The 11,552-nt window shown below is 42.3% G+C and overlaps 1 protein-coding gene across 1 annotated transcript; it reads left to right on the forward strand.

The window, feature by feature from the left end:
- Positions 1-445: 445 nt before the first annotated feature.
- On the forward strand, positions 446-6,767 carry rbm15 (RNA binding motif protein 15). The gene has a single exon (XM_080734005.1). It carries the CDS (start codon positions 534-536, stop codon positions 3,102-3,104), a length of 2,571 nt encoding a protein of 856 aa, XP_080590131.1. The 5' UTR covers positions 446-533; the 3' UTR covers positions 3,105-6,767.
- The last annotated feature ends 4,785 nt before the right edge of the window (positions 6,768-11,552 follow it).

The raw sequence follows: 11,552 nt of genomic DNA on the forward strand, positions 1-11,552 counted from the left end.
AACAATTATGTTAAGCCTCGAACCAAGCCATCCAGGATGGAGGTGAATCATGATCATATAACCTTTGATCCTATGTGAAAACATATTTTAATATTACATTATTTGATATACTACATTTAATAACTACCCTTTGTTTAGCGATTTTCAAAATGTTCTTTTCATAGAAAAAAAAGGTTATATGGTCATGATTCAATTCCATCCTGGATGGCTTGGTTCGAGGCTTAACATAATTGTTATAAATATTTTTGTAAAAGTCTATGGCGAAAATGAATGGGGAATATTAAGTGACCCCAGGAATCCACTTCCGCTGCGATGCTCTATAGAGTCTACCACCCACTTTGTCATCCAATCGGACGGAAGGGGCGGGCGTTCATGATATTCTTTACAAAATGGCGAATGTTGTTGTTTTGCCGCAGGGTCAGTGAATAACATCGTTCTTCGCCTATATACTGTAGTGTTTTCTGCCAGAAATCGCAGAATCAACACCGACAAACCAAATCGGCGACCCAAGTGTCGGTTCCGCGTGGATTGAAATGAAAGGTAAAGAGCGATCGCCGATTAAAAAGCGGTCCCGGGCCTTGGATGACATCCGAGACAGGGGAGGATGCCACCCGAACAGCAAGAAAATGGGGGCGATCTCGATTTCCAGCGGCAGCAATAATGGGAATAGCTCGACCAAAAACGACGGTTCGACGAGAAGGAGTTTGCTCGGCGATAAAAGAGACCGGGACTTCGACGGACACAGTCGCACTGGGAATAATCACAGCTACCAGGCCGCTGCTGCTGCTGCCAGCTCGATCGGAAAGAACCACAGCCTAAACCTGACACTGGATTTAGCCACGAGGACCAATTCACGGGGAGACCAGCGGGCCCAGCCGCCCAGCACCGAGAGTGAGTACAAAACTCTAAAAATCAGCGAGCTTGGCACGCAGCTGAGCGACGAAGACATAGAAGACGGACTTTTTCACGAATTCAAAAAATTCGGAGACGTCAGCGTCAAAATAAGCCGGAGCGGCGACGAGCGGATAGCGTTTGTTAACTTCAGGAAGCCGGAGGATGCCAGAGCTGCCAAACACGCCAGGGGGAGGCTGGTGCTGTATGACCGTCCGTTGAAAATCGAGGCCGTGTACATCAACAGGAGGAGAAGCCGCTCTCCCGTCGAGAGAGACCCATATGGCGCTGCTGCTCAAGGCCACAGACATTTGCACATGCAAAGACCCCTCTCGCCAACCGGCCTCGGATACAGAGACTATAGGCTGCAGCAGCTGGCACTGGGACGGCTGCCTCCCCCTCCACCACCCCCCTTGCCAAGAGAACTTGAGCGTGAGAGGGAATTTGCCCTCTTCGAGGCCAGGGCACGTCCAGCGTTCATTGCAGAGAGAGCTGCGTTCCGTGAGGAGGATTTTATATCTCCGGAAGATGACCAAAGAGCCAATAGGACGTTGTTTCTGGGCAACCTGGACATTACTGTTACAGACACGGACCTGAGGAGGGCGTTTGACAGGTTTGGCGTTATAACGGAGGTGGATATCAAGAGGCCCACGCGGGGACAAACCAGCACGTATGGGTTTCTTAAATTTGAGAACCTTGACATGGCCCACCGTGCCAAGCTTAGTATGTCTGGCAAAATGGTGGGTCGCAACCCCATAAAAATAGGATACGGTAAAGCGACGCCCTCCACGCGCCTATGGGTGGGGGGACTTGGACCATGGGTCCCTTTAGCTGCACTGGCAAGAGAGTTTGACCGCTTTGGGACAATAAGGACCATAGACTATAGAAAAGGGGACACATGGGCCTATATTCAGTACGAGAGCCTGGATGCGGCTTCGGCTGCATGCACTCACATGCGTGGCTTCCCACTGGGGGGTCCGGAGAGGAGGCTTCGAGTGGATTTTGCAGACAGTGAGCAGCACCGTTACCAGCAGCAGTTCCTGCAGCCTCTCCCGCTACCGCCGTTTGACATGGTGGCAGAGTCGTTTGTCCACCGTGCAGCACCTGAGCCTCTGAGGGTCAGGGAAAGGACTCCCCCTCCCCTCCACTTCAGGGAGAGAGAGCTCTTTCCTGGAGCAGAGTGGCCCAACCCTGCTATTCGGGACCGGATACGCGCCTCACCCTTTGAGCCACTGGAGCACCTGGAGCGAGAGCGTCGGCCACGGGAGCCCTGGTCTCTGGAGCGAGAGCTGCAGGGGCGAGACCCAGCGCGGAAACGCCGCACTTTGGACGACGGGCGCCATCTAGACTGTTCCCCTGACAGCACCGAGAGAACACTGAGGCGTCGGCGCGCCTCTCCCGACGGCAGTCCTGGGGGGAGCAGCAGGGAAGGTGGACGCTTCAGTGACTCAGAACGCCCCCTGCGGGGTGACAGACCCTCTCCTGCACGAGAACGCCACAGCAGCCTGGAGCGAAGCAGCATGGGTGAACGGAGGCTGAAAACCCAGAGCGTCTCCGAAAGGGGTCCATCGAGCGGCGGCATCTCGATGGCAGGCGAGCGCAAACGCAAGGCCGGGGACAGTGTCAAAGTCCCGGCCAAGCGGGAGCGCTGTGAGGTCAGCTCCAAAGGCGGCCCCCCGTCCAAGCAGGACAGCGGCAGGCTGTGCCTGGCCTGGCACGGCATGCTGCTGCTGAAGAACAGCAACTTCCCGGCCAACATGCACCTGCTGGAGGGCGACCACAGCGTGGCCAGCGACCTGCTCATCGACGGCGCGACAGGGAGGCAGGTAAGCGAGCTGAAGATCACCCAGCGCCTCCGCCTAGACCAGCCCAAGCTCGACGAGGTCTCCCGGCGCATCAAGGTGGCGGGCCCCGGCGGCTACGCCATCCTGCTGGCGGTTCCAGGGGGGAAAACGGAGGACGTGTCGTCTTCAGACCCGGCGGCCTCGACCCAGCGGCCGCTACGCAACCTGGTGTCGTACCTAAAGCAAAAGCAAGCGGCTGGAGTCATCAGCCTGCCTGTGGGTGGGAGCAGAGATAAAGACAACACAGGGGTTCTTCATGCTTTCCCCCCCTGTGATTTCTCCCAGCAGTTCCTCGATTTCTCTGCCAAAGCTCTGGCTAAAACTGAGGAAGACTATCTTGTCATGATTGTAGTGCGTGGAGCATCTTAAAAAAAAAAAGAAAGTCAGAACACACTAAATGTCAAACTGTAAAAAAAAGAGAAAAGAAAAATATCCTCTTTGTCAATAACTATTGCATGCTGTGTGTTCTGCACCATGGAGTACACTAGTGTGGTTTCTTTCTTTGGGTGTGTTAGTGTGTTGCCATGTATGAAAAACAGCTTCTCACTCTTACAGAACAGTCAACTTGAAACCTCGTCATTTAAAAAGAAAAAGGGTGTATAATTTGCCCATGCGTCATTCATAAATCTTCACAACAAATCCATTTGAGTATTGTAAAGCAGTGAACTACAAGGTCTTATTTTAGAAATGTCAGATGTAACATGATTTAGAAAGCACCCATTTTTATTCTCATTCACAAAAAAATAAGAAAAAGAAAAATGCATTCTTTGCCACTGCAACTTTACTCTAAAATCCTTCACATTTTAGACAGTTTGGTCTTGTTATGAACAGAAAACTATGCTCTACCCAATCAGTGGTTGTTTAGAAATATAATTTCAGGGGAAACAAACAACAGTGTAAAACAACAATATTTCTGTTCAGTTTAATGTAGTAGGTATGTGATGTTTTGAATTATTTGGGGATTTCAGTGTGAAGGAGTGAACAAATGTCTTTGAGGGAAGAGGGCCCTGCCGATAGAAAGCAACTGTCCTTGGTGAGAGACAATTATATTTAGAAGGCCACCGTATAAAAGAAAAGAAAAGGAGATAGTGATATTTCAGCTACATTTGAAGTCACACTGTTGTGTATTCTGTTTAACCAAGGTTTGATTTTGGTGGAACTTTATGTAAGCTATTGGAACACTAAAATACTCAAATAACTCAGCCTGTCTCCATTGTGATAAAAAAAAAAAAAAAAAAGTAATGTTTACTTGGTGTTGAGTACTGAATTGATAGATATAAAGTTGCCCATAGACTGGCCCATAACACAATAATGCGCATAACATTAAAAGCAATACTAATGTTTTTTTTTTCTCCCCATTTATTTTTTTGCTGTGTATTTTATTTTGTGCATCCCTACCCTTGCAATGGCTGTATTGTTATCTATAAAATGCTAAAGTAATGGATAAAAGGCTTACTGTAGACTAAGCTTTTTGTGTTGATATTTGACGGTCTGTCTTATTTCTCCCCTTTAAACCAATAGTTTTGAACAAGAATACCCTTTAGTAACCACATATTAGTGATAATGCCAAACTAACGGATACTTTTATTTGTTCAAAGAGTAGGTCTGTTTTTCAAAGAGTCAATTTGACATTTTAAAAACATGTTTAAAAGTAGCTATCAATACTTTATTTGATCATAGAATAGGTCTGTTTTTCAAAGAGTCAAACTGACATTTTAAAAACATGTTTAAAAGTAGCCTAAATCTTTTAAGTCTAAACTGGAGCATGCCTTCCAAGGAGATATTCTGAAAAGGCCTACCTCCAAAATGTTGCTGATGCTATTATGTTTGATAGTATGTTTTGTCATGACATGTTAAACCACACTGAATTATTACTTCATGAGTTTGTGTGTGTTTTGAAGAAGAAAAAAAAAAGATGTAGAAAAAAATGTCTGTATGTTTGAAGATCATCATACCCACCTCAACTTTGGACAACAAAGGAAGCGTTGGGGGCTGAGACCTGCAGGAAAGGAAGCCTAGTGTTTGTGAGTCTTCACTGATGAGGCAGCTTTTAAGTTGTGTAGCCTATCTGCACCTGTGATGACTTCTGTTTTAAGTGGAAAATTGAGCAATGTACACCTGATTTCATGGGAAAGGAAAACCCACATAACTGCACAGCTCATGCGGAGCTGTTCACATACCCGCAAGTGCATTCGTGCACTTATGTGACCGAATATCAATAAATTGTTTCATTTAAGGGAAACCTGTTTCTTCGGTGGAAGTGAATTGAAGAAACAAGCTGCCGTGATTTGTTGTGTTTCGAAGGAGTTGTCACTTGCATTGTTGCATTGTTTCTGCACACGAAAGGGGAGACATCTGTTTTGTCATTTGTTAGAACCCCAGTGAGGAGGGAAACCCTTGGCCTGTGTGAGGATCACGATTTGCTTGCAGGCCTTTTAAGAGCATCTGAGTTGCACATTACAAATTACTCCCTGTACAACCTCCCTACACCAGTTTCCTGCCACACATCTGTTCCTATGGGCACCATGTGAACGCAGGGGTAGGATCAAGGAGCCTCCATTGCCTCTTGTTTACAGCCAGTGCCCAGGTTGCCATGTGATATAATGGCAGGGGCAAACATCGTTTTGGAGCCAGAGGCTGACACAAGCATCCCCTGCCCACACCACAGGCTGCCCCATCATTAAATGTTTGATGCGCGTTGTTCAATAGGAGCTGAGGGAATCCTGTCACCAGCTTTCACACACTCCACTTTGGGAGCATGGCGGTGATATCACACTGAAGTTTCTATAGCATCAACGGCTTAAGCTGTTGCACTGCAGTGGCTAATTCGAACAACCCGGGCTTTTACCAATTCAGAGGAAATTGATGCTTTGTATAGTACTTTGCCCATCCCGCTTATGATTTGATTTGACCTGATGTTTGACTCAAAAAGAGGATCGCCTGAATCGCAGCTAGGAATATTGTTGGGCCAGTCTTTGTGTTTGGCTTTTGTGTGTTGCCTGCTCAAGCCTTTTCCACATGGATGAGGGAAGACGTGTCTTTTTTTTCTCAGCCAAGCAAGAAAACCTTCAGAAGTACACCACTCTTGGCAGCCACTCTAACATGGAAAAGAAGTCTGAAAAGGCAAAAAGCTGAACCTTATGGCAATGTTTGAAGGGATCCACACTGCTGATTTCTGCTCACCGATTTAGAAATAGTTTAAACTAGTAGACAAGATGACATTATGCCCCTGTTACAAGTCGCGACAGTTTAACCGAGATATATTCATTTTGATTTACGCCCCCCCTATTACTTAAAGCCCAATTGATCAGTTTAATCATTTCCCCAATCGTGTCCCTCTTAGCCATGTTAGTGCATGATCAAATACCATGATCTTTGCTGAAAAGGACGCCTCACATCCCTGGGAGAAACATTGCCCTCTTGAGGACCAGGGGGCATGTGTTTTCCTCTCACACAGTCAACCACCTGGCATCACAAATCATGCACCAACCAAGATCCAGACCGGACCTGCTATGAGTGCATGAGTGCTGTAAGCAGAGCATGTTGGTGAGTAAGAATGAGATGTGCTGCTTGCCAGGTCTGTATCGGTGGCCTAAGCAGCTGTGGTAAGTACACTATAGTGGGTAAACATCACTGTCGTAGTGAATATATGCCACATGAAATGCAATTTCTGTCTTGTGCAGGTCTCATTCCCAAGAATCTCAACACAAGCCCAAACTTCAATTCACAGTAACAGGCCCATTCACCCCCCTTTCACTCATTAAGTTAATTTGGTCACCACTTGCTCAGCAAGACTGAACAATTCAATTAAAAAATTATTGAAGGTTAATTAAACATCAATAGAACTGGAATTTAAATGTCCAAGGCTTTGTTATTGACAACTTTCCATCTATAACATAACACAACTGGCGGGTAGTCAGAGAATGAAATGCTTTTAGCCACGAAGACGAGTAACTAATAGTTTAAACCATTAAGGATGTAGACTGGCAGTTTGTTTCAAGAAAATGTCTGCTGTACATTTCTTTTTATTCCACTGGCTATGGTAGATGCATTTCAAATAGATGCTCATCTTCAAGTAGAATAACAAATTGAAAAGATTAACATCTCATGAAGCCCTAGAAAGCAATGTTTGATCAGCTGTCTTCCATAGATAGAAACCAGAGAGGCAAAACTGACACGTATTATGTCATACTCAAATATATCCTGGAGCTGCCATGTTGACAGTGAATAATTGGCAATAATTGGAGATTGTGGACTACATATGTGAACATTTACATAATATTTTTCAGTTTAGCTATATTTCTGAAACCAAAATGTAATCCAGCATAGCATGCATGGGACATCTCCAGATCATTCTCATACTAAGCTATACTGCGCAAAGGCTTTTACAAATATTTGACATCATACATCACAATTATAGTTTTTAGAATTATTGATGGATACGATTTCCTTCAGAAGATCTACTGTAGCTATCAATCTGGATGTTGAAAGATGATACAAAAAGTACAAGAAAGCAATTTAGTACATTTAGGAATAATGTAAGATCTTTTGCAGTGATCACAATATAGAAATAACTGGGTTGATTAGTATAGCCCAGTCTCCTGTATAAGGAGGAAGACAAACACTCCCCCAGTTCCTGGCTAACAAGACATCTAGTCTGGATTTTATAAGCGTGCACTGTAGCTGTTTCCAGGCCAGTTTGTTTATTGTATTTGTTCTCTATTTACTACACAATATATTTATTTCCATTCAGTATAATATTTGATATGGATAGAAGGTGTAGTAAATAACCTATTCATTCCAATTTAACATAGTCACAGTTGATTGGCATTCATTGTCAGCAGGCACATTCATTTAAAGGGTAGTATTACAAACCAGTAAACTGTGAAAAGTAACTTGTATCTTGTATCTTTCTGAAATCATCTTTTTCATTTGTATAGGTGCGATATTATGGAACAGTTAGGCTACTTTCCTCAATAATAAAAAACTTGAAGACGTTCATTCCAAATTAGATACCTTTGAGAGGACGAACCGCTAATTAGCTAAAGTAAAACAAATTGCGTAAATTCTTAAACGCGATGAACATCCTCAGGGTCAATTTAACTGAGTCTATTTATTATTTAATATTTTACACTGAGAATACTGAGGATTTTTACTGTGGAGGTAAACTATAATATTTTATTTTGTCAATCACCTTGACTTATAAAACATGCACTTCTTTAAACAGATTCTCAATTGATATTTGGTAAGTTTCAATTGCAAGGTACTGCACCTGATGGCAGAGTTAGTGAATATATGGTTTCTTAAACTAATTCAAATGTAATGTCTAGAACATACTACTGATTGCATTTTGACATGCATCGTATTTGATCTTGTATGTGGCAGCACATTCAGAGATACTAAACTCTTATGGACAATGTCATTGTCATATGAATCACATAGTAGGTAAAGCTGCTGTAGGTACAACATTGTGTTGGTGAGAAATCTATCTGGTGTGCTCAATGTGCATAAAACATTTTTTACATGATCTATTCTTTAGGATCTGGCATTCTTCGATACACAAACTGGTATTCTTTTCTAACAGAAAACATTGTTCAGTGAATGAACGTTTATCATCTTAAATGACGGAAACGATATATTCTGAGGATTAATATGTGTTTTATGTTTCCTTTACAGCATTACTGGACAGCATTAAGCAAATCACAATCTTTATACAGGTTGTCCAACACACCATGGAGTGCCATGTACTGTAAGTACCCTGTTTATATGTACTGTATAATGCATTTTGTGTTTTGGCTGCTATAATAAGTATACAAAAAAAAGGATTATGAAATCTGAATACAAACCACTGTGCTAAGCATCTTTTTGACACTGAGATAAAATGCATGTAAAGGCATTTTGTATTGGTTTATGTTGACACATCTGACAAATGAAAACAACTGTACCCTGGGTGACAATTGTGTGAATAAAAATGAGTGAACTGCCAAATTCTGTGAATGTGTTCTGTAATGTGATGACATTTCTGCAGTGGTGTAGTAACTAAGTAGATTTACATATGTAAAATTGTGAGGTATTTGTATTTTACTGGAGTATTTCCAATTTCCAATACTTTTACTCCACTACATCTCAGATCCAAATATTGTACTTTTACTCCACTACCATTATTTGAAAACTTTAGTTACCAATTACTTTGTAATTGTGGATTATTACACAACATACATTACCCACTTCAACTTATACATTTTGGCCATTTGAAAATAGCCGATATATTTTCAAAGGATTTTCTGCATAATGAGTACTTTTGGTACTTTAAGTACATTTTGGTACCAATACTTTGGTACTTTTACTCAAGCAAATTACAGACTTTCACTTGTAAAGGTGCCCTCACACCAAAATACCTATGAGAGTGGAATCCACGTTCCGCCAATGCATTTCAATGAGAGTGAAGCGGTTTCATGCCAGCAGAGGATTTCTGCAAAAACGCTCCCTTATCATTGAAATGCATTGGCGGAACGCGGATTCCACTCTCATAGGTATTTTGGTGTGAGGGCACCCTAACGGAGTATTTCTAAATTGCAGTATTGTAACAGTACTTTTTCCACTACTGCATTTCTGTGTGCTGTGCGTGACTCCAAAAGACCTTGTGCAAAAATTCAAGTCACACATCACTTTATTGCAGCTGATTGTACAGTCTGTTTACAAAACAACTACGTGAGCTGTGACCAGTATAGCTACTGTGTGATTGGTTACCAACATTTTCTAACCTCAATCAGGAAACAAAAGTCAAAGAGACACATCTGTGAAAAAAGAAGGTAGTGGTTCAACATGAAATGCATTTGCTGCAAATTTCAGCATAATACCAAATGCCATCATATAGCTACTGTACACTTAAACACATCTAATTTGTTACTGATATATATCGTTCAGCACCATATCATTGGTGTTTGAGACATTGCCCCAAAATACATACACATTCTTCAATATATTGCTTAAATATGCTGTTCCGTAACCACTAAAGACCAGCCTCCACCTAGGGCCCCTCCTGTTTACACTCTACTACACTAAGTATTTCCCCCCAAAATAGCAGATCTGCAAGCTCACAACACGTTGCAGATCTGTTATTTTCACCAAATGTTCCCAGAAATTAGGGACACTATGGTTCAAATGGTTAAAATACCCCAAACAGGCATTTTCTTTACTGCAAAGGGTAAATTAAACCAAAATGTAAATCTACTTTTAAAGCATTAACATACATTTCATATATGATTTATATTACAAAACATTCAGTGGCTCCCAGTCACAGAGATCGGTGGTGAATGCAGCTCACGAGCCAAGAGAGCTTTTGTGCATGACTGTAGTTATTGAAACAATACAAAGAGCTTTGCTGAGCATTGTGAAAGTGAGCTGAGGGGGAATAATTTGGTACTAATTGAAGCAGCATTCTTTGTGTAGAAGCTCCCCATTGCCACAAGAGGGCAGAGTAACAAAACAAACTGGATCTAGCTATGATCACAGGACTTCTTAAAACACATCTAAGTAAAAGGCTGTGAAAATGGGTGGTTGCAATGTTAAGAACCCCATGTTTCACCAAGGTTCAAGTTGTAGGTAGGTTTACTAGTAATGTGTCTTTGGCTCACATTCCAGGAAAGTTAGTAAAGATACAGTATAAGGCAAACAGTGGTGATAAACAAGGAATCCACTGAATAATACACAACAAAAATCTCTATTTCATAAAAAAAAAGATAACTTCAACAACCAATAAGACATATTATTATACAACACAATCAGAGGTTACTTTGCCTTTCATTGGCTTCCTGCAGGCACTCTAGTCGTAGAAGCAACGGCATGGTCTTACCATCCCAGTCGGGGTAATGTGTTGGCTTGCCTTATCGTGTCACGGTCAAGGTATTGATTTTTATATGTTGGCAGCAAGGTGTACAAAGTATCTTTGAGAAACTCTTGCCCAGAGGATTCAGGCAGTAAAACACAATCCTCCAAATGCAGCATGAGTGAAGTGAAGCCTGTTTCACACTTTGTCGCATGATGGCATCGCCCATAAATAGCAGACCTACAAGCTCAGAAGTTTGTAGGTCCGCCGTCGTGTGACAGAGTATAAATTAGGCTTACAGTAACTGGTTTACCCCGCCATACTCTCCAGTATGTTATATCATTGTCCATAACAGTGTCTGTAACTTTCAGTACAGCTAAATGCTTGAAATGGCAATTTGACATAAACAGTATGTCGAGAAAATATATAATTATTACAGGGTGAAATTAAGTGGTTAATTAGAGGAACATTGCTTTTGTGTACCAGCTGTGCAGCATTTTGCATAGAACAGAAATCCCTCAGCATTACTATTACTAATGGGCCAGCATCAGTATTACACATTGTATGGTTCAGAAGCAGGCTACATTACATAAAATGATTGCTTGGTATCTGAAAATGGGCAAGGAGACAACGGCATGCAACATGATCTTAACGTAGGCCAAAGTGCATGTTTGTGAGTACAGGTATAAATATAGAGGTATACAAGAACATCTGTCTCATTCATGGATATGGTGTTTCATGAATAAAGAATTTCATCATAGAAAAACTAGATGTATGAGAGGGCTATTGTTAGACAAACAGCAGGTAGACACTAGGTTTCCAGCTCAACACTGTAGTTTAGTTTCTATATCCGGTAGCGCTATAAGCAATGAAAGCCAATACCTCACCTATAGAGTTCTTGAAGCACATTTGGACACATCACGTCATCACTACTGAGACTTGGGTGCCATTGTATTATGCTAACCGTCGAATCATTAAATATCATTTCC

The sequence above is a fragment of the Nannobrachium achirus genome, assembly GCF_963921795.1.
Source record: "Nannobrachium achirus genome assembly, chromosome: 9".
NCBI classification, from domain to species: domain Eukaryota; kingdom Metazoa; phylum Chordata; class Actinopteri; order Myctophiformes; family Myctophidae; genus Nannobrachium; species Nannobrachium achirus.

Coding starts and splice junctions, on each gene's coding strand:
- rbm15 (XM_080734005.1), top strand. CDS start 534: ATGAAAGGTAAAGAGCGATCGCCGATTAAAAAGCGGTCCCGGGCCTTG.